The following is a 24,962-nucleotide window of genomic DNA, read 5'->3' on the forward strand; positions in this document are numbered from 1 at the left end:
CAACACTTTACATATTGCGTTTATATTTTGGTTCAGTATATGTCTTACCATTTGAATGCGAACCCATGGCTGTCAAAGATTGTGACACCCTCATATTATGGTATTCCAGTGAAAGATTAACTTACATATACTGTATTTAGGCATAACCATTACTAAGCATCAGAAGTCTAGAGGCTTACTACATTCTATCCCTGTTATAAACATTTAAAAAAATAAAGACGCTAAAGCAATGGCTACAGCAGGACTTATCTTTGAAAGGAAGAGTGGTAATAACCAAGGTTGAGGTTATCTCTAGAGTAAAATACGCTGCGCTATCTATGTCTTGACAGTAAAATAAGCAAAAAGAGAGACCAGATGTTATCAACTTTCTGTGGTTAAACCGTACACATTACATTAGGAAAACTGTTGTAATGAACACTTATGAGTATGGTGGGCTTAATTTTCTGGACTTCTCTACTTTAAATAATACTTTTTAAGATCCATTGGAGCTTTATTCCTCATGTCTTCTCTACTTTTGTTGGCCTTAACTTCATGTTGGTTTGCAATTATAATATTGACAAAGTTCAAGTGAAACTCTGCTTTGCATCGGCAGGTTGTCTTGTCATGGTCCTTAATTTAGAAGCATCATTTCTATCCACGCAGATATTATATCTGGAATAATCGGGACATATTGTATAAAAATAAGTCTTTGTTTTTAGAATATTGGTTCCGAAATAATATCCTGTTGGTGAGCCAACTTGTAAATGCAGAGGGTCTTTTACTTAATTATGAGGATTTCTTATAACTTTACAAGATCCCTGTAAGATTTCACCCCTGTTAACTCATCAGTAGGAAAGATTTTATTTTTTTATTTTGGTCCATACAACAACAGAGCTATACAGTGCATTCGGAAAGTATTCAGACCCCTATACTTTTTCCACATTTTGTTACATTACAGCTTTATTCTAAAATTGATTAAATAATTTTTTGCCCTCATCAATCTACACACAATACCCCATAATGACGACGTGAAAACAGGTTTTACAATTAAAAATAATTTTAAAAAATACCTTATTACATAAGTATTCACACCCTTTGCTATGAGACTCAAAATTGAGCTCAGGTGCATCCTGTTTCCATTGATCATCCTTGATGTTTCTACAACTTGATTGGAGTCCACTTGTGGTAAATTCAATTGATTGGACATGATTTGGAAAGGCACACACTTGTCTATATAAGGTCCCACAGTTGACAGTGCATGTCAGAGCAAAAACCAAGCCATGAGGTCGAAGGAATTGTCCGTAGAGCTCCGAGACAGGATTGTGTCGAGGCACAGATCTGGGGAAGGGTACCAAAACATTTCTGCAGCATTGAAGGTCCCCAAGAACACAGTGGCCTCCATCATTCTGAAATGGAAGAAGTTTGAACCACCAAGACTCTTCCTAGAGCTGGCCGCCCGGCCAAAATGAGCAATCTGGGGAGAAGGGCCTCCTGTAGCTCAGTTGGTAGAGCATGGCGCTTGCAACGCCAGGGTTGTGGGTTCGATTCCCACGGGGGGCCAGTATGAAAAATGTATGCATTCACTAACTGTAAGTCGCTCTGGATAAGAGCGTCTGCTAAATGACTAAAATGTGAAATGTAAGGGCGATGGTCACCCTGACAGAGCTCCAGAGTTCCTCTGTGGAGATGGGAGAACCTTCTAGAAGGACAACCATCTCTGCAGCAGTCCATCAATCAGGCCTTAATGGTAGAGTGGCCAGATGGAAGCCACTCCTCAGTAAAAGGCACATGATAGCCCACTTGGTGTTTGCCAAAAGGCACCTAAAGGACTAAGACCATGAGAAACACAAGATTCTCTGGTCTGATGAAACCAAGATTGAAGTCTTTGGCCTGAATGCCAAGCGTCACGTCTGGAGGAACTCTGGCACCATCCCTACCGTGAAACGTGGCGGTAGCAGCATAATGCTTTTGGGATGTTTTTCAGCGGCAGGGACTGGGAGACTAGTCAGGATCGAGGGAAAGATGAACAGAGCAAAGTACAGAAAGATCCTTGATGAAAACCTGCTCCAGAGTGCTCAGGGCCTTACACTGGGGCGAAGGTTCACCTTCCAACAGGACAACGACCCTAAGCACACAGCCAAGACAACGCAGGAGTGGCTTCGGGACAATGGCCGGCAGGGATGTAGCTCGGTTGGTAGAGCATGGCGTTTGCAAAGCCAGGGTTGTGGGTTCGATTCCCATAGGGGGCCAGTATAAAAAATATATAATAATGTATGCACTAACTGTAAGTCGCTCTGGATAAGAGCGTCTGCTAAATGACTTAAATGTAAATGTATAAGCAGTGAGAATGTGCATTTGGATCTGAGACAAAAACAATTGCAACACCAAGGGCTACATATCATTTTCTACTTCATCTTGTAAACTGGTGACCAGTTTTGAAGGAATAGCTTAAGTTGCAAACCAGACCTAGGAGCAAGAGCACTAGGTCTGGTGAGGATGTCAGATTCTCTTGGCCAGTAGAAAGGGGGAAGCGAAGGGGGTGTTTGGAGTTTGCTCAACTCTCCCAACAAGTCACGAGTTTGAGTAGGTGCGGCTTAAAATGCGGGCGGGAATTTTGCGGAATTAAATTGGTGTCAGAATTTAATAAAATCGTCAGTCATAAAGCAGGAAGTGTGTTGGTCGAGCGGAATTATTATTTTGCAGAAAATAGTAATGTACAGTGAGTTTATAGAGTTAGAAAGTAGCTTACGTCAACTAATGGCTGTCTCTAGTCAGTGAGCCGCGAGCAAGCCAGAGCGTAGACTCGTTGCTAGGCAACTCAGACGCAGGCTGCAGGGAGAGAGAGGAGCAGCATGAAGCAGCTAACAGTTAAGCTAGCAACCAAAAAAGTTTCACAGCCTTTCTCTTATGTTCTACTGGTTTTCATATCAACTTTCTTTCGTTGTCCAGAAGCCAAAGGCACAAACAGATGTTCATCTCTTGTCACATGAAACGTCTCTCATCAGGTGCGTCTTTTAGAACAGTGTTTTCCCGCAAATTGCATTTTGGCAAATGTTTGAAAATGATGTATTCTATTCTCTGCTTCATTACAGTAGTTGCATGTTCAATAATATGAGAGGATAGGCGTGCTATTGTCGCATGTTATTTAAGCTCTTAATGGAAAATGTCCATTCCTTCCATGGCACTAATTTTACTGTTTGGAACGAATTTAACCGTTTGTTAACCGGTTAATGGGGTCGGCAACAAAATTGACCGAAACCTGCATCCCTAGTACACACCCCTTGACTTTCTCCACATTTTGTTGTGTTAAAGCGGAATTTAAAATGGATTAAATTGAGATTGTTTTTGTCACTGGCCTACACACAATACCCCCAAATGTCAAAGTGGAATTATGTTTTTCGAAATATTTACAAAAATAAATAAAAATGTAAAGCTGAAATGTCTTGAATCAATAAGTATTAAAACCCTTTTGTTATGGTAAGCTTCCATAAGTTCATGTGTAGAAATGTACTTAGGTCACATAAGTTGCATGGAATCACTCTGTGTTCAATAATAGTGTTTAACAGGATTTTTGAAAGACTATGTCATCTCTGTACCCCACACATACAATTATCTGTAAGGTAACTCAGTCGAGCAGTGAATTTCAAACACCGATTCAACCACAAAGACCAGGGAGGTTTTCCAATGCCTCACAAAGAAGGGCACCTATTGGTAGATGGGTAAAAATAAAAAAAAGACATTACATGTCCCTTTGAGCATGGTGACGTTATTAATTCATTAATTAAAACAGTTAGAGTTTAATGGCTGTGATAGGAGAAAACTGAGGATGGATCAACAACATTGTAGTTACTCCACAATAATAACCTAAATGACAGAGTTAAAAGAAGGAAGCCTGTACAGAATACAAATATTCCAAAACATGCATCCTGTTTGCAATAACGTACTAAAGTAAAAATGCAAAACATTTAGCAAAGAAATTAACTTTATATCCTGAATACAAAGCGTTATGTTTGGGGCAAATCCAATAAAACACATTACTGAGTACCACTCCATATTTTTAAGCATAGTGGTGGCTGCATCATGTAATGGGAATGCTTGTAATCGCTAAGGACTGGGGAGTTTTTTAGGATAAAAAGGAAACGGAATGGAGCTAAGCACAGGCACAAAAATCCTAGAGAAACTTGTTTGTCTGCTTTCCAATAGACACTGGGAGACAAATTCACCTGTCAGCAGGAAAATTACTTAAAACACAAGGCCAAATCTACACTGGAGTTGCTTATCAAGAAGACGGTGAATGTTCCTGAGTGGCCGAGTTACAGTTTGGATTTAAATCTACTTGAAAATCTATGGCAAGACCTGAAAATTGTTCTCTAGCAATGATCAACAACCAATTTGACAGCGCTTGAATATTTATTTTAAAGAATAATGGGCAAATGTTGCACAATCCAGGTGTGGAAAGCTCTTAGAGACTTACACAGAAAGACTCACAGCTGTAATCACTGCCAAAGGTGCTTCTACAAAGTATTGATTCAGGTGTGTGAATACTTATGAAAATGAGATATTTATCAATTTTGAATTCAGGCGGATTGTTTCCTGTAGTCCACAATCCGCTCCTTTGTCTTGCTGACGTTGAGGGAGAGGTTGTTGAACTAGCACCACACTACCAGGTCACTGACCACCTCCCTATATGCTGACTCATTGTTGTCGGTGATCAGGCCTTCCACCGTCGTCATCAGCAAACGTAATGATTGTGTTGGAGTCGTGCACGGCCACGCAGTTGTGGGTGAACAGGGAGTACAGGAGGAGACTAAAGACGCACCTCTAAGGGGCCGCCGTGTTGAGGGTCAGCGTGGCGGACAGGGCCTAAAATGTTATTTTTGTTCCACCAGCCGCTGTGTTAAGTAGATTTTAAAAATCTACCAGCCACTCAGATTTTTGAACCAGCCAAAGTATTTTTGTTCGCAATAATTACACTAACAAAACACAAAAAGACAGATGAGCATGCTTTGTAATGTTTCTAAAACAATAAATGTATAACTATTAAGAAATAGTGGTATATTGTTTAATTTCATATCGTTTTTTGTGACCAAAGTCTTTTAACCAAAATATCACATAAGACAAACATTTTCACCTGCCCCTTTAAGGGCGGGAGGTTACCGTGGTAACGCAACTCCAGTCATGTTTGTGCCAGTGAGATTGAGTGTCTGACTGGTAGCACATTGTCCTCTCTTCCCTAGCAGTTGAAACTCAAACATTGAAAAACTACCTAGCATTTGAATAAAACAATGTAAATAGCCAAGAAACACAAGGACAAAGTCTCACTTCAGTAGACTTTTGTTTCAAGTAAATTAGACCAACTTTTATGCCTGTACGCAGCGCTTCTAAAAATGTATCTTTCAACTCCTTCACGTGCAGTGTTGCAGCGCGAGGTGGGATAGGCTATAGGATTTGTAGTTCTTTGACTTTGTGCGATCAATTTACCAGATATGAAACAAAATGGCAGAAATACTTTGAAAACAGCTACTGCAGAATTTGTTTTCCTATAAATGTGATCATACTTGACTATTTTTATTCACAAATGTGAGTGAAATGTTTGCACGGTGGAGCCCTGACCAACCGCAAACGTGGAAGGTGAAGTAGAAAATCTACCCACATTTGACAGGTGGAGGGTGTTCATTTTAGGCCTTTGTGGTGGATGTGTTGTTTCCTCCCCTCACCATCTGGGGGCAGCCCGTCAGGAAGTCCAGGATCCAGTTGCAGAGGGAGGTGTTAAGTCCCAGGGTCCTAAGCTTAGTGATGAGCTTGGAGGGCACTATGGTGTTGAACGCTAAGCTGTAGTCAATGAACAGCATTCTCGCATAGGTGTTCCTCTTGTCAAGGTGGGAGAGGGCAGTGTGGCGTGCAATAGAGATTGCGTCATCTGTGGATCTGTTGGGGCTGTATGCGAATTGGAGTGGGTCGAGGGTGTCTGGGATGATGGTGTTGATGTGAGCCATGACCAGCCTTTCAAAGCATTTCATGGCTACAGATGTGAGTGCTACGGGGTGATAGTCATTTAGATAGGTTACCTTGGTGTTCATGGGCACAGGGACTATGGTGGTCTGCTTGAAACATGTAGGTATTACAGACTGGGTCAGGGAGAGGTTGAAAATGTCAGTAAAGACACTTGCCAGCTGGTCAGCACATGCTCTGAATACGCATCCTGGTAATCCGTCTGGCCCTGCGGCCTTGTGAATGTTAACCTGTTTAAAGGTCCTACTCACATTGGCTACGGAGAGTGAGATCACACAGTTGTCCGGAACAGCTGGTGCTCTCATGCATGGTTCAATGTTGCTTGCCTTCGAAGCGAGCATAGAAGGCATTTAGCTCGTCTGGTAGGCTCGCGTCACTTGGCAGCCCGTGGCTGAGTTTCCCTTTGTTATCCGGGATCGTTTGCAAGCCCTGCCACATCCGACGAGCGTCAGAGCCGGCGTAGTCAGATTCGATCTTAGTCCTGTATTGACACTTTGCCTGTTTGATGGCTCGTCGGAGGTCGTAACGGTATTTCTTATAAGTGCCCAGATTAGTGTCCCGCTCCTTGAAAGCGGCAGCTCTTTAGCTCAGTGTGGATGTTGCCTGTAATCCATGGCTTCTGGTTGTGATATACAGTCACTGTGGGGACGACGTCGTCGACGCACTTATTAATGAAGCCGTTGACTCCTCAATGTTATCGGATTAATCCCGGAGCATATTCCAGTCCTGTAGTTTAGCATCCGCTTAATCGGATCACTTCCATATTGAGCGCGTGACTGGTACTTCTTGTTTTGAGTTGTTGCTTGTAAGCAGGATTCAAGAGGATAGAGTTATGGTCAGATTTGCCAAAGGGAGGGTGAGGGAGAGCCTTTTATGTATTTATGTGTGTGGCATAAAGCTGATCTAGAGTTTTTTTTGCCTCTAGTTGCACAGGTGACATGTTGGTAAAACGGATTTTAGTTTCCCTGCATTAAAATCACCGGCCACGAGAAGCACTGCATCTGGATGTGCATTTTCTTGTTTGCTTATGGCCCTATACAGCTGGTTGAATCCGGTCTTAGTGCCAGCATCGGTTTGTGGCAGTAAATGGCGAGCTATGAAAAAAAATTGATAAACTCTGTTCGCAAATAGTAGGTATTCTAACTCCGGCGAGCAAAAACTAGAAACTTCCTTAACAACAGCTGGTGCGCGACCTCTAATGTTAACAAAGAGATGCTAGAACTTCTACAGACATGGAGCAATGGTACATTGTGGGAGGCATCCCATGTGTCTAGAGACTAATCTGACAATGTTGGTCTTTTACCCATAGTGGACGATAATTCCACCAATAACGATATTGAATAAATGTGATCAAAAAATGATATCTCATGCTTATCTGAACACATGCGGCCATTCTCATAATGTCGTTATTGTCACAATGTAAGAAATCAACAGTTGAAGCCTATTTCTTGGACATTTGCTCTTTTGGATGGCAATTTTCGTGCTGTAAAACAGTTTATCTGCAGATGTACCAGTATCGGAAGGTTTTGTTGCAAATATGAACTCGGTCACTGGTTCGAATAGCTTTCTGACTTGTGTTGAAATGGGCAGTCTCTCATGTCTACTCACTTGATATTGATCGCCTCTGGCCCTTGTTACAGCATATAGCCAGTCTCCCCTCTCCGTGTGAGCCAAAGATAACTTGCTGACGAATATGATCCTAACTACTACTGTCAGGTACAGTCACGTTTCTGAGCTTTCATTCGTCTGATAGCTGCTCTCTCTCCCTCAAGCCTGATATCTTAGCCTTTTAAGGAGAAGCAACAGACTCTGGGCAGAGCGTATGGGAAGGCTGTGACCTCCTGTTCCTAGAGAAAGTAGTCGTTTTTGGTTTTCTGCCGAGAGAGCGAGATCCGTAAGAAAATGCCTCAGTGAGGACGGACACTCTGCTTTTATTACGGCATGTCTAAGCCAGCAGATCCACCATTTGAGGAACAGCATACTGAATTCCTCTAAGATATGTAAATATTTTCGTGTATCATCTTGATTCACAGAATTTGCCTGCGCCAGAACATTTTTCTTCGAAGTAGAACATTTTGTTTAGGCCTAATCCTCATGACGGCTATAAGCAGTAGCAAAGCAAACAGGCCCAGAACCTGGGTTGGTGACACACAGGGGCCATAGAATACTTTCTAGGAATCCATTCATGCACTTAGTTCACCTGAATTAGAAAATGTACCTGTCTTGAAGTAACAGGTCAGTAATGGGTCCTACTCTTGGTGCAGGTTCAAGTGTGAACTGTGAAGTTTAAACGTTTGTTTGTGAACCAGAAAGTTATTCCAGAGGTAGGTTACTTTTCAATAGTTTATCCATGCACCTGTTTCTAATCCCTCAATAACATTGTAATTAATGGGCTGGATGTTGTCCTATGAACACAAAGTAGGCCTATGTGTGAGTCTACGAGAGCATATTCTGTGTCCTTGTATCACAATTTGTAGTGGTCTGGTATTGAATCCTGGTTGTTGGGCTCTTTTTAGATCATAAAGAATAGCATTCCTTCATCTTCTCTGGGAGTCCAGGCTTCCTGGTTGTATTTTGAGTAGAGCCAGACTGATATATCAGTTGACCGGTATTATCAGCCGATATTGGCCCATTTGTGTTGTCTTTTACCCGATATATCGTATCAGTTTTTATACAATCAATATTTATGTAGGATGACCCCAAAAATATTATGCTAATTAGAGCACTTTAAAATGTACTGATAATCTGATATTAGATATTGAGGCCCACCTCCTTTACTTAAACACCACCTGCAACTAGATTAAATGCTTTTTACATGAGATGTCTGAAAGAACCGGGCCAATATGATGACATTCTTGGATTTACCAGTTAAAATAATCGGATGATACACAGAAAAACAGAGCTCCGAATGAGAATGAAAGAACCACATGGTGAAAACAACAACAATACAGCCTCACGGTGAGAGTTCTTTTTTTCAACAATTATGTAATTACAAGTTGGCTTCCTCCTCAGCTTTTAGCTGTTTTAATAGTGCAGGAGCCCCTGACACTCACCAGTTTGTCTTTGAAAGCCCGGGCTTTGCAAGAGGACAGTGGCATCCTGTGCTTTTTAGCTCTGCTCATCAGTAGCTTTTTGTATTCCTGAAGAGGCTGACTCGACTTCCCCCTCTCACTTGCTGGAGAAGTGGAACACTTGCTCTGAGCATGAGCTTTCATTACCCCCCCTCGGTCTTCTGTGACAGCTTGCTGGTGCTGCCTGGCTGGGCTCGCCAAAGAGAAAATGTCCGGAAGCCTTGAGGGAGGACGTAAACCTAGAGGGCGTGCACGCTTAGATTGGTCTCTTTACTAGTTGAAACATAATATAGTGGGGGGTCTCTAGTGCCTTTTCACACTACTGTAGGTTTCACTACTGATTTTGTTTAATGGATCCCCATTTAGCTTTTGCAGAAATAGCAGCTACTCTTCCTGGGGTCCACAAAAAACACAATACATGACAAGTAACAAACACTGATAGTCCCACATGTAAAATACAACGATATACAAACAATACATCATCCAAAAAAAAATATAGTGTTATGAAACCATTTTTGTCCAAATGTGTTTGTTGAATATTTTATTGAATGGATATAATGGGCCTGGTGTCTAGAGTGAAAGATGGCATGATATGAGGGACAGGAAATGAATGGTCCACCTTGACGGTCGCCCCCGGTCACCTCCCAGCTATTAGATATAAGGATGAACATTGTGTTGAAATTCGGAAATAACTCCCTGAACATCAGTTCAATATTGAAATCTAGCACCTAGGTAATGTTATTTGTCATAGCATTCTTCTATAAAACATTATCTATGCACATCACTTTTTACTCTTTGAAAAACATTGTTGATTCAAATCTCTACTCAACCTTCATAAAGAACGCTTTTCAGAGTGCTGAAATGGAATTGTGTTCATAGTTATGTAATTGATCAATCAACATGAAAAAAAAACATAGTCCCAGGCAGCGTTCATGTAGTATGATGCTACTGTAATCACTTAGGCCTATCTAAAGTACATTTTGCTTAACAAGGCGTGTGTCTGTCTGTCTTTGTGTTTGGTGTGCGCACATGGGTGTGTGTGAAATCTACATCCACAGGGCTTTACAGTGCAACCATTTTACTCGCATATACGCCTAAATGTTTTGCTGTGCGACCTGAAATTTTGCGCCTAGACAAATGAAGGATTCTAGCTTTATTACCTCAAATATTTTTCATTGTGCTCCCAAATTTCTCTGTGTGCTTACATTTTTCAAATTAGGCGCACACATGCTCCTTGTAAAAAAAGGTTAGCGTAGAGCCCTGATCCATTTTTGTTTAAAACTGCCATTCCTTCAAGTGCAAGAGGGCACATATTTTCTTGAAATTGATGCTGATGTTGCAATCTTGGATCTCAAGCCTCATTTTAACTGTAGCTATTCAACATGGGAGGACTGACTGCAAGTCAATGTTTTCTGCACACAAGCCCAATGTATTTGTTATGGCAGGTTTGATAGAGTCAGACCTTATGGAATCCAAGTTGTTCTGATTTAGATTAATAGACCAGCACTTTTCACCCAACAGCTAGTCCCAGTTTACAAAAGCTGGTCTCCAACCACTGTGTTGGAAGTACAGAAATGTGGAAGCACAAAGTGCTTCTGTACCTACAATTTGAACCTCATTTTTTGTTGGTATCGTAAAATTTTTGCACAGCCGAGTTAAGTCTCCTCTCCGCCTCGACACCCTTTCCTAAATAAACCTACATAGTCCCACCTCTACCATGAGATACACAGGAGGTTGGTGGCACCTTAATTAGGAGGACAGGCTCATAGTAATGGCTGGAACGGAATAAATTGAATGGTTTCCCTGTAGCTCAGTTGGTAGAGCATGGCGCTTGCAATGGTAGGGTTGTGGGTTCGTTTCCCACGGGGGGCCAGTATGAAAATGCATGCACTCACTAACTGTAAGTCGCTCTGGATAAGAGCGTCTGCTAAATGACTAAAATGTAAATGTAAAATGTTTCCATGTGTTTGATACCATTCCATTTACTCCATTCCAGACATTATTATGAGCCTTCTTACCCTCAGTAGCCTCCTGTGATGAGATAGTATTTCATGTCATAGAAAGGTCATAAATACACCAACACCTTAGGATGTATCATGTTAAACCCGAGTTTCACTTATTCTAGTCTCTTTAATTTCTCCATGGAGTGAGTACATAGTGTGTGACCACATCTCTCTGTGTGTGTTCCTTTAGGCTACCAAGCAGTTTCTGGAGGAAATCAACAAGTGGACCACACAGCATGGAGTGTCCCCTCTGTCCTGGGAAGTGGCTGTCAAGTTCCTCATGGCGCGCAAGTTCGACGTGCTCAGAGCCATCGAGCTCTTCCACAGCTACAGGGTGGGTGTGTGTGTGTGTGGTGCCAGTGGTGGCTGGTAACTTGTGAAGTTGGGAGGATGATTATTTTGAACTAAACTTTTTAGGAGGGTTAATTTTATTTAAAATGTTTTATTTTTCCTACATTTTGAGGGGGACCATCCTCTTCCTCCCTGGAAGAGCCTCTTCTGGCCACATGCAGGTGTATGTTTCCGGTCGTGTGTATGTGTACATGTCGGCATGCAAGCATGTTTGTGGAGTGATAACACAACCAAATTGCACATTTTTCTTTTTCAGTCTACACTATTTTTAACAAGCCATGGACACATTTGCTGAAAACAAAATGGCCAAAGTAGATTCACCAGAAAATCCAGTCCAGACGCACGCACACACACACACACACACACACACACACTGGCCCCCTACACACACAACACATGCTTTCTGCAGAAAGATTTACCTGTATTGTCAATAAGCTCATGGGGGAACGTGACATTACAAGCACTACCCATTCCACTCCTAAGGCTTGGCAGACTTTTGAAAAATGAATTAACTTTCCCTCTGGGGAAAAATAGATGAGTTCATCTATTTTTAAAGGGTGACTGCACTTCCTGATTTGGCCTTGTTTTTCATCAATGCTTATTAAGACATGCTAGCGGCCATGACTAAAGGGAAACGAGTTGTCTTGGGGGTATGGTTTGATGTGGGTGTTTCTTGGGTGTGTCTTTGCCATTCAATCAAAACAAACACGGGCAGTAGTGAGCACAGCCAGGTAAAGTAAGCTAAGCTAGCTTTGCTATGGAGAGATCGAAGTTTGGAAGTTGAGGACTTCTCTCATCCTGACTGACTCGCCATCTCAAGATGGTCAGCTAATTAAGTTCTATGTGTAGGCTAAAGCCTGCTCTGACCTTGTGTTTTAAGCAAGCTGACAGCAGCTAGAAAGCATAGCTTGGGGATAGTTGCAGCTGGCTGATATTTCTGGTAAATCAGTTATAGCAAGATAGCCAGTGTTTCGAATGTGTTTCATAAGACACTCGTTCTACAACACCTTGCTACGAAAGTAGCTTGCAACTTAGTTTCAACGTTTCATCACGTCATGTAAATAATTTACATGTTACTGTGGAAACTGTATGAACTGCGAGTTGAATGACCGCGGGTCTTCAGGCAGCTCAGCTGTCCTACAACACAATATTCAATAACTGGCTAGTTTTGTCCCGTCTCTCCTTATGTCCGCTGTTAGATCTTTCCCGGGAGACAAATTCCAGAACTACTAATATCCGTACAACAGGTGTAGGCTACATGTGGACATTGCACAAAACATCGCCCAGCTTGTGTGTAGATACATTTCTCAACTAAAAATGGATGTGTTCATGTTACAAAGACCAAACATTTGATGGTGTAAATATCATATTGATGTGCTTTACTTGACACCTAGTGTCATAACACTTTATGACTTGGTCGTAACCATGTCATAATATGTCATAACAGCTGACATAACCTGTCATAATATGGTCATAACACTGTCATGACACACATTATGCCTGTTGTGACATATGGTGTTATTTTATGGCTGGTTATGACACCTACATAAGTGTCAACCTACCACACAAGGCAAAACATTCTATTACACCATAGCCTACTTGTCAATAGTATTTTTATGTTATATCACATTTTCTGAAATTGACCATAGTAAATGATTATTGTAATCCTGCACACATTGCTGTCAGACATGCACCTACCCCAATGCTTTGTTGCTGATGACTGGGATGCAAGAGAATATTTCAGAAGTATAACAAGACACCCCCTGATGCAAATGAGATGAATGCTACCACTATTCATGGCTTTATTATGTGTGCCTGCGTCAGCGACATAGGCTACAGAAAAATAGCCATGCATCCCATGTATTTTGCCAGGCAATGTCGACATTATTCTCACATACAGTACTTTAGAATGTAATCATAAATTGAATATCAATGCATTGGCAAGGCCTAAAAAAAATGCATTATTCTTAAAGTGGTAATGGCCTACTTTTTTTTAACACGTTGCATGCTTTTTTGGGGGAGGGGGGTTCTACTGTATATTACGCCCTATATGTACAATTATTTAAATTATACAATTGTATAACACTGAGGCCCTTCAATTACAATTAAGTGTTTTGAAAAGTCCCTGAAAGTCCTTGAATTTGACTTGCCAATGTCTGTATGAACCCTGCTTAAAGGATGTATAGTCCTAGACCTATGTTGTTGTATAGGTGGAGTTATGGGCTAATTTGCATATTCAGTGCATTCGGAAAGTATTCAGACCGCTTGACTTTTTCCGCATCACAGCCTTATTCTAAAATGGATTAAATACACATTTTTCCTCATCAATCTACACACAATTTTTACATATTTGTTGAAAATAAAACACAGATACCTTATTTACATAGGTATTCAGACCCTTTGCTATGAGACTAAAAATTGAGCTCAGGTGCATCCTGTTTCCATTGATCATCCTTGAGATGTTTCTACAACTTGATTGGATTCCACCTGTGGTAAATTCAATTGATTGGACATGATTTGGAAAGGCACACACCTGTCTATATAAGGTCTCACAGTTGACAGTACATGTCAGAGCAAAAACCAAGCCATGAGGTCGAAGGAATTGTCTGTAAAGATCAGAGACAAGATTGTGTCGAGGCACAGATCTGAAGAAGGGTGGGTACCAACAAATTTCTGCAGCATTGAAGGTCCCCAAGAACACAGTGGCCTCCGTCATTCTGAAATGGAAGAAGATTGGAACCACCAAGACTCTTTGGCCACCCGGCCAAAAAAAGCAATTGGGGGAGAAGGGCCTTGGTCAGGGAGGTGACCAAGAACCCGATGGTCTCTCTGACAGAGCTTCAGAGTTCCTCTGTGGAGATGGGAGAACCTTCCAGAAGGACAACAATCTCTGCAGCACTCCACCAATAAGGCCTTTATGGTAGAGTGGCCAGATGGAAGCCACTCCTCAGTAAAAGGCACATGACAGTCCACTTGGCGTTTGACAAAAGGCACCTAAAGGGTTCTCCGACCCATGAGAAAAAATATTCTCTGGTCTGATGAAACCAAGATTGAACTCTTTGGCCTGAATGCCAAGCGTCACGTCTGGAGGAAACCTGGCACCATCCCTATGTGAAGCATGGTGGTGGCAGCATCATGCTGTGGGGATGTTTTTCAGCGGCAGGGACTGGGAGACTAGTCAGGATCGAGGAAAAGATGAACGGCGCAAAGTGCAGAGGTCCTTGATTAAAAAAAACTGCTCCAGAGCGCTCAGGACCTCAGACTGGGGCAAAGGTTTACCTTCCAACAGGACAACGACCCTAAGCACACAGCCAAGACAACACAGCAGTGGCTTCGCGACAAGTCCCAATGTCCTTGAGTGGCCCAGCCAGAGCCCAGACTTGAACCCGATCTAATATCTCTGGAGAGACATGGAAATAGCTGTGCAGCAACACTCCCAATCCAACCTGACAGAGCTTGAATGAGAGAAACTCCCCAAATACAGGTGTGCCAAGCATGTAGCGTCATACCCAAGAAGCCTTGAGGCTGTAATCGCTGCCAAAGCTGCTTCAACAAAGTACTGAGTAAAGGGTCTGAATACTTATGTAAATGGAGTATTTCTGTTTTGCTAAACTTTCTAAAAACCTGTTTTTGCTTTGTCATTATGGGGTATTGTCTGTAGATTGAAGGGAAAAAAAACAATTTAATCCATGGGTATGCTTGTCATCGGCAAGGACTAAGGAGTTTTTTAGGATTAAAAACTAAATGGACCTAAGCACAAGCAGAATCCTAGAGGAAAACGTGGTTCAGTCTGCTTTCCAACAGACCCTGGGAGACAAATTCACCTTTCAGCAGGACAATAGCCTAAAACACAAGGCCAAATATACACTGGAGTTGCTTACCAAGACGACATTGAATGTTCATGAGTGGCCTAGTACGTTTTTTTTTAAAACTTAAATTGGCTTGAAAATCTATGTCAAGACTTGAAAATAGTTGTCTAGCAATGGTCAACAACCAACTTGACAGAGCTTGAAGAATTGTTTTAAGAATAATGTGCAAATATTGTACAATCCAGGTGTGCAAAGCTCTTACAGACTTTCCCAGAAAGATTCACTGCTGTAAACGCTACCGAAGGTGATTCTAACATGTATTGACTTTTCTTTTTCATTCGTTTTTTTAACAAATTCCACTTTGACATTACAGAGTATTTTGTGTAGATTGTTGACAAAAAAAGGACAATTTAAATCAATTTGAATCCTACCTTGTAACACATCTAAATGTGGAAATAGTCAAGGGATGTGAGTACTTTCTGAAGGCACTGTATCTACTTAGCTAATGTACTCACCAACACCAGTGGTTTGACAGTTTACAGGCAGCAGAAGTGACCATGTTGCATGTAATCCATTCCAATCCTGGCCATCTGGCAATATTATTGAAATGCATTGCAAGTTAGCACCAACTTTATGGAAGCCCATTTTCACTCCCATTTGCGCGTTGCACCCATAAGCAGACTTGACAACAAATGTCCAAATGACAGCTTGGGTGGACCACAAGGTGTTGTCTCTGGGCAATTGGGCATCATTTGGCAAAAGTGGGCATGAAAGTAATCCATACCCAACTCTCCAGTAAATCGTGACGAACTCTCAAAACTCAGTTTTGGATGAGACTGACTTAATGACCAAAATTATCCTATTTACACTTTGTAGTACATTTTGACACTAATTTGTTTCTGACTCATATCGATGCCACAAGTTAAAACCAAATAAATTGGTTCTAAGGGGCGGTTGACCTTTAAGTAATCCTCTATTTGGATGGTGCTGTGTTTAGTCACTGTGTGGACAAAGTGCTCTTTAACTGTTGAACACAAAATGGGACTTAGCAGTTCCAATCCACCACAGCAAATGGAAAGTTCCCAAACGTCTTGTTCTCCCTCTAATTGCCTGAATAGCAGCAGGACGTGGCTAGATTTTGCTGCCTCCATTAAGTCACTTTATCAGAGGTTTTTGTTATTTGAGTGGTGGTTGATTTCAAGGCCTGAATAATCTTGCCTCATTTATGAAAAACACCCTATAAACCCTTTCAGTTTGAGTGAAAGGTGTTTGAAATGCTTTACCTCTGCTTGAATGAAGAAGTGTGTGGTGGTTTGAGCGTGAGCTGTGTTTGAGTAGCTGACATGACACCATTTTTTTTTTGTCCATGAAGGCAAACGCAAATATAACTTAATTTGGTTCAAATTGTGACCTACAAGTAACTGCCAAAAAAATGGAAACACTTGAGTAAATTAGGGATACAAAGTATATTGAAAGCCGGTGATTCCACACAGGTGTGGTTCCTGAGTTAATTGCTTAATTAACATCCCATCATGCTTAGGGTCATGTATAAAAATGCTGGACAGGCCATGTCTATGACCCCATAGGATGACAATGCCCTCATCCACAGGGCACAAGTGGTCATTGAATGGTTTGATGAGCATGAAAACGATGTAAACCATATGCTATGGCTGTCTGTCACAAGATCTCAACCCATATTTAACACTTTTATAGGAGATTCTGGAGCGGTGCCTTAAACAGCTTTTTCCACCACCATCAACAAAACACCAAATGATGATATTTCTTGTGGAATAATGGTGTCACATTCCTCCGATAAGAGTTCCAGATACTTGTAGAATCAATGCCAAGGTGCATTGAAGCGGTTCTGGCTCGTGGTGGCCCAACGCCCTATTAAGACGCTTTAAGTTGGAGTTTCCTTTATTTTGGCAGTTACCTGTATTACTAAAAGCTTTTTTTTTTTTTTTTTACTTGGATCATGAGTAAATTCATGCAGTGCAATATTAGTTTTCTTACAATTTTGAACCAAACTGGGTAATTGTCCAATGGTGTGACTGTCCCAGGTAAGGTTGTGGAACTTTGAACTTAAGTAAATTAATGAAAACAGGAATAAAATTCCCTTCACCTACTCTTGTACTTATGACACAGAAGTCTATTTCAAGAAACCGTATTTCCCAAGTCCATTCATGATATTTCCAAATAATTCTGATTGATTACATTTTGTCCCTAAAATCAATGTCCAAATTGTGTGACACAATTCTGTGATTAAACAACGAGCCAGCATTTGGGCAAAAACAATATACTTTTTATTTAGACCTTTTTTGGAAGTACATACCGTGTGTAATGTCAGTAATGATGATAGTTGCTCTGTGAAACTCCATATTTTGGTGAGTACCGTATGTATTTTGACATAACGTTTGCAGAGCTGGTTAATGGGACTTTGAATTGAAGGATCATGGGCGTCAGAGGAGATCTTGTCATATTCATCGTCTCCTCAAGCCCAGGTACTGGTTCAGGGTGCCGGCAATAAATAAAAGGGAAAAAAAGTGTTTTCTTTAACTAAATTAAAAAATAAAGTGGCACTCCAGTCTCCTTTTCACCTCATTTAACACCTGATTGCTGCTGCCTATTGAAATCACTGGCCACTTTAAGAAATGGAACACTAGTCACTTTAATAATGTTTCCATATCTTGCACTACTCATCTCATATGTATATACTGCATCCTATTCTATAATATTCTTCTGTATCTTAGTCCATGCTGCTCTGTCATTGCTTGTCCATATATGTATATATTCTTAAATCCCATTACTACCTAGTTTTGTGTGTATTGGGTATATGTTGTGAAATTGTTAGATATTACTGTACTGTCGGAGCTAGAAGCACAAGCATTTCGCTACAGCCGCTATAACATCTGCTAAACACGTGTATGTGACAAATAAAATGTGATTTGATTTACTTAACAAGTAAAGTCATGACATAGCATGGGGGGTTTCCTCTTTTGTCTATTGCGCCTCAATTGTTCCTCAAGCAAAGGGGGAGGCTGATGACATCACTGATTTCCCATCGGAACCACTCCTTGAATGCCCTACTCTTTGAAGTTTGCAGTTGTCAACAAAACACTATTTTGCTCAAAACTTATTTTTTTACCCTTGAGTGTGTGAACTTTACTGTATTTATACTTGGGATAATCGCTTTTCAACAGTAAAAGTAAAAAAAATCGCTGCAGGATGTCTGAGGCAGGGAACATCATCATAATACACAAGTAAACTAAAGGTTTTTGTCAAATTACTGTGAATTTTACTCAAAATGTAATGGGGAGACACTTGGTTACTGTCATTATGCAAGTAAATAATGGGTTTTTCAATTGAAATTCCACAATATGATTACTGATTTGAAAACAGAAAAAATATATTTAAAAAACATTTGTCTATTTGAGAATCATTAAACCTTTTTATATTAGCATTAATTATGTCACACCAGAGGACAAATTCAAGGCTCTAATGCATGAAATGGTTAATTAATCTGGACAAAACATTTTAAACACAGATGGCCACGAAACATTTGGAATTGTTTAGAACTATATATTTTTGTACTTACATTTTAGAGTAAATATTTTTTCCACTTGTTTTGGCCATATGGCAACTACCCATGTTGTACTCACTGAAAGTGTGCTTTGTGTGCACTCTCACTAAATATTGAATGCTACTTTGCCCCTTAGGGCCACTGTAGTATATTGTCCCACATATTAATTCTATGGTGACCCCTCTTATAAATGTAAGCATGTTATGTAATACATCAAAGTCCTTTGTCCACGGGTATCCAATTATTTGCCACGGTAGTCCATTTAAGCCTCTTGCTTCCCGCTTCGCTCAAGGTAAAGGCGTTCTAGTCACTTGGGCAGGTAGTTCTATGGAACTGTTGATGTAGTGTAGCCTACAAGGTTTAATTCACAGCTTCCCACAGGCATTTATAGCTTATCTGCTTGGATATCACGGTATCTCTGTAATATGATACATCCTAGCACTGAAGCAATACATCCTGAAGCTCATCCGTCAGAAATGTTTTTTTTTTTTTCTTCCTTTCATCTAAACTTCCCTGTAATCACATGATGGGTGAAAGCACTGTTGCTGGTAGGCCTCATCCATATATTGCCTTCATCCTTCCAGCCTTTGATCAGATCAGTACAGATGAAGGAAAGGATAGTCACTGAAGAGTTCTGAGACACACTATGTCTGGGATGGGGGAATGCGGTCCTGTTTTGGAGGAGGCAATATTTTTGCTCCGGCCCAGCACTAACACACCCGATTCAACTAATCGAGGTCTTAATCGAAGACTGATTAGCTTATCATTTGAATCAGTTGTGTTGGTGCTGGGCTGGAACAGAAGAAGACTTTTGCTCCGGCTTTTGCTCTAACACACCTGATTGGACTGATAGTAGCGGCCTACATTGAAGATGTAGGTGGATTTGGATCATTTTGAAACAAGTGTGTTAGTGCTGGACTGGAACAAAAGCATGCACACACTGCGACCCGAACACCTGTGTAGTGGATGCATGTTGTACTGTACGCCTCACAGGCCTGATGTTCCCTTAACTCTTATTTTCTCACATGTCCAGGAGACGCGTCTGAAAGAGGGCATCGTCAAGCTACAGCCCCAGGAGGAACCTCTGCGCTCGGAACTGCTCAGTGGAAAGTTCACTGTGCTGGTGAGTCTAATAGTTTCACGTTTTAATGTCACGTACACAAGTACAGTGAAATGCACGACTGTAAGTCGCTTTGGATAAAAGCGTCTGCTAAATGGCATATTATTATTATTATTATTATTATTATTATTATTATTATTATTATTATAAATGCCTTTATTGCAAGCTCTAACCCCAACAATTCAGTAATCAAGAACAATGTTATTCTAAAAAATAAGGTAGAACAGAAACACACAAGCCTCCTGTAGCTCAGTTGGTAGAGCATGGCGCTTGCAACGCCAGGGTTGTGGGTTCGATTCCCACGGGGGGCCAGTATGAAAAATGTATGCACTCACTAAAACTGTAAGTCGCTCTGGATAAGAGCGTCTGTTAAATGACAAAAAATAAATTAAAAAATAAATAAGAACACGATTAAGTAAGTAAGCATACTATATACAGGGTCAGTTCCAGTACCATATTTACAATGTGCAGGGATACTGGATTGTTAGAGGTAGATACTGTATGTATAGGGGTAAGGTGACTAGGCATCAGGATATATGATTAACAGAGTAGCAGCAGCGTATATGATGATTGTATGTGAGTGGGTGTGTGTAGAGTCAGTATAAATGTACAGTATGTGCATAATTATGTGTGTGTGTGAGCAAATGATAGAGTGAGTGTTTGTATGTGTGTTGGAGTATCAGTGGGCGTAGTGTGTTGGGCCCTGTGAGTGTGCATAGGGACGGTGCAAAAATAAGAATAAAATACAAAAGTCAACTCTGATAGTCTGTGTAGAAATTTAGTTAGCTATTTAGCAGTCTTATGGCATGGGGATCGAAGCTGTTCAGGAGCCTGTTGGTGTCAGACTTGATGCACCAGTATCACTTGCCATGCGGAAGCAGAGAGAACAGTCTATGGCTTGGGTGGTTGGAGTCTTTAATGATTTTCCAGGCCTTCCTTTCACACCACCTGATTGTCCGCACCACCCTCTCTAGTGCCATGCGATCGAGGGCGGTGCTATTTCCATACCAAGCAATGGCTTATACGGATAGGGCTAAATTAAAATGTTTCTTACAGAATAAATATGGAAAGCATATGCATAACCATGGTAGCAATTAAAAGGGAACAGTTTGGAGATTATGGGAAAATTCTTAGACTAAAGGTAAGGACACAACAGTTCACCTGACATGACTGAATCCAAACATTACACTGTTGATCTAATGTGCATTTTACATTTACATTTTCACCGCATTTGTTGTTAATGAAATCTCAAAATACTCTGGATACATTCAGTAGTATGATAATAATATGCTTGGAACATTTGGGGTAGGTGAAACATAAGACAAACAAAATGACAAGGGTTTGAGTGCGAGGTCCAACTGGTGCTTCCATGTGGCCACACACCTCTCCAAAGTGTGCACAGTTCCTAAGTAATTTCAATGCACTTTTATGACTCAAAAAAGAGTCTTCAACTATAAGGTGCTTTTTTGAGCTCCCCTAGCTGTGCCATTAAGGAACCAGGGCAAGCACACTTGTAGTTGTTTTGAACACAGCCCTGCATCCCCGCCTTTACACAATTACTGGTACAATTACATGTCTGGAACCAACAGGACCTTGAAAAGCTTCTACCCCCAAGCCACAAGACTACTAAATTGTTAGTTAAATAGTTAACCAATAGCTACTATCTGCATTGACCTTTTTTGCACTAACTCTTTTGACTCATCGCATACGCTGCTGCTACTGTTTATCTCTCCTGTTGTCTTGTCACTTTATCCCTACCTGGAGTGCCTTCAGAAATTATTCGCACCCCTTTACGTTTTCCACATTTTGTTGTTACAAAGTGGGATTAAAATTGATGTTTTTTTTTACGATCTACACAAAAGAAAAATTGGAACGTTTGTCAAACATGAATGAAAAATAAAACACTAATATACACTATATATACAAAAGTATGTGGACCCCCCTTCAAATTAGTTGATTCGGCTATTTCAGCCACACCCATTGCTGACAGGTGTATAAAATTGAACACACAGCCATGCAATCTCCATAGACAAACATTGGAAGTAGAATGGCCTTACGGAATAGCTCAGTGACTTTCAACGTGGCACCGTCATAGGATGCCACCTTTCCAACAAGTCAGTTCGTCAGATTTCTGCCCTGATAGAGCTTCCCCGGTCAACTGAGTGTGGTTATTGTGAAGAGGAAACGTCTAGGAGCAACAACGGCTCAGCCACAAAGTGGTAGGCCCCACAAGCTCACAGAATGGGACCGGCGAGTGCTGTAGCGCGTAAAAATCTTCTGTCCTCGGTTGCAACATTCACTACCGAGTTCTAAACTGCCTCTGGAAGCAACGTCAGGGTTTGGTGGATGCCAGGAAAACGCTACCTGCCCGAATGCATAGTGCCAAATGTAAAGTTTGGTGGAGGAGGAATAATGGTCTAGGGCTGTTTTTCATGGTTCGGACTAGGCCCCTTAGTTCCAGTGAAGGGAAATCTTAATGCTACTGCATACAATGACATTATAGACGATTCTGTGCTTTCAACTTTGTGGCAACAGTTTGGGGAAGGCCCTTTCCTTTTTCAGCATGACAATGCCCCCGTGCACAATGTGAGGTCCATACAGAAATGGTTTGGAATGCCGACTGCGAGCCAGGTCTAATCGCCCAACATCAGTGCCCAATCTCACTAATGCTCTTGTGGCTGAATGGAAGCAAGTCTCAGCAGCAACATCTAGTGGAAAGCCTTCCCAGAAGAGTGGAGGCTGTTATGGCAGCAAAGGGGGGATCAACTCCATATTAATGCCCATTTTGGATTTTGGAATGAGATGTTTGACGAGTAGGTGTCCACATACTTTTGGTCATGTACTGTATCTTGATTAGATAAGTATTCAACTCCCTGAGATAATACATGTTAGAATCATCTTTGGCAGCGATTACAGCTGTGAATATTTCTGGATAAGTCTCTAAGAGCTTTGCACACTTGAATTGTACAATATTTGAACATTCTTATTTTTAAAAAATTCTTTAAGCTCTGTCAAGTTGGTTGTTGATCATTGCTAGCAACTCCAGTGTAAATTTGGCCTTGTGCTTTAGGTTATTGTCCTGTTGAAAGGTGAATTCATCTCCCAGTGTCTGTTGGAAAGAACCAGGTTTTCCTGTAGGATTTTCCCTGTGCTTAGCTCTATTCCGTTTCTTTTATCATAAACTCCTTAGTCCTTGCCGATGACAAGCATACCCATAACATGATGCAGCCACCACCATGCTTGAAAATATGAAGAGTGGTACTCAGTGATGTGTTGTGTTGGATTTGACCCAAACACTTTGTATTCAGGACATAAAGTTAATTTCTTTGGCACATTTTTTGCAGTTTTACTTTAGTGCCTTATTGCAGACAGGATGCATGTTTGGAATATTGTTAATCTGTACAGGCTTCCTTCTTTTCACTGTTTTAAAGTCACCATTGGTCTCATGGTGAAATCCCTGAGCGATTTCCATCCTCTCCGGCAACTGAGTTAGGAAGGACACCTGTATCTTTGTAGTGACTGGGTGTATTGATACACCATCCAAAGTGTAATTACTAACTTCACTATGCTCAAATGGATATTCATTGTCTGCTTTTTATTTAATTTTTACCCATCTACCAATAGGTGCCATTCTTTGCGACGCATTGGAAAACCTGCCTGGTCTTTGTGGTTGAATCTGTGTTTGAAATTCACTGCTCGACTGAGGGACCTTACAATTATCTGTATTGGTCGGGTACAGAGATGAGGTAGTCATAAAAAAATAATAATGTTAAACACTATTATTGCACAGAGTCCATGCAACTTATTATGCGAATTGTTAAGCATGTTTTTACTCCTGAACTTATGTATGCTTACCATAACAAAGGGGTTGAATACTTAAAAAATTACATTTTAAAAAATCCAAACATTTCGAATAACATTATTCCACTTTGACATTATGGAGTATTGTGTGTAGGCCAGTGTCAAAAAATCTAAATTTCATTCATTTTAAATTCAGGCTGTAATACAACAAAATGTGGAAAAAGTCACAACTAGCTAAATTATAAAATACTATCTTACAGTTTTAGGCTTTCACAAGGCAATTCAGAGAAGCAGATTTGTAATTTTGATGCGGATAGAATGGAGTCATGAGTAGGGCTGTTACGGTGACCACCACACCGGTGGTCACGAGTCATGACAGCAGTAAAATTCCATGTGACCGTTTAGTCACGGTAACTAGGCATCTCCAAGCTCTGATGCTGCTGATGGTCATTAGTAGCCTATCAAACTTGCTAACTGCCTTGTATTCAGCACTCTATTCTCCCTCAATCACTCTGACATCAATGCAAATCAAATCAAACACTTTGAGAGACCATGAGCTCATGTTGCGCAACATTTCTATATGCTATGCAATTGCGTGGGAAAACAGAGTGATGGCCTCTATTAAAAAGAAGATGATCCCATCAGCGTTCTATAGGCTAGGCCTACTATATTTATTTATTTATTTATTTATTTATCTACCAACTTTCCTAATATTAAGTACATTGCTTCGCTTTACAACAGGAGTATAGCCTACCTGGCTGGCATGAAAATGCACCACGGGAAACGTGTCCTCCATTCGCTATTTAAGTGCATTTAGTTTTTTCATACATCTGTTCCGAGACAGGTGCATGTTAATGGTCCATTCTAAATCAAAACTAATTTCACACAATTATTATACTCTTAAATGGAGTGCCCCTAATCTCAGCTTGTTACCTGTATAACAGACACCTGTCCACAGAAGCAATCAATCAATCAGATTCCAAACTCTCCACCATGGCCAAGACCAAAGAGCTCTCCAAGGATGTCAGGGACAAGATTGTAGACCTACACAAGGCTGGAATGGGCTACAAGACCATCGCCAAGCAGCTTGGTGAGAAGGTGACAACAGTTGGTGCGATTATTCGCAAATGGAAGAAACATAAAAGAACTGTCAATCTCCCTCGGTCTGGGGCTCCATGCAAGATCTCACCTCGTGGAGTTGCAATGATCATGAGAACGGTGAGGAATCAGCCCAGA

At 41.0% G+C, this 24,962-nt stretch overlaps 1 protein-coding gene across 1 annotated transcript in view; it reads left to right on the plus strand.

Moving 5' to 3' along the window:
• ptpn9a (protein tyrosine phosphatase non-receptor type 9a) overlaps positions 1-24,962 on the plus strand; it is a 72,554-nt gene that overhangs the window by 30,479 nt on the left and 17,113 nt on the right. Inside the window, exons 2-3 of the mRNA XM_041837660.2 lie at positions 11,256-11,399; positions 19,839-19,928. Coding sequence (XP_041693594.1) covers positions 11,256-11,399; positions 19,839-19,928 — 234 coding nt within the window. The remainder of the gene's footprint in view (positions 1-11,255; positions 11,400-19,838; positions 19,929-24,962) is intronic.

The sequence above is a fragment of the Coregonus clupeaformis genome, unplaced genomic scaffold (genome assembly GCF_020615455.1).
Source record: "Coregonus clupeaformis isolate EN_2021a unplaced genomic scaffold, ASM2061545v1 scaf0067, whole genome shotgun sequence".
Taxonomy (NCBI): domain Eukaryota; kingdom Metazoa; phylum Chordata; class Actinopteri; order Salmoniformes; family Salmonidae; genus Coregonus; species Coregonus clupeaformis.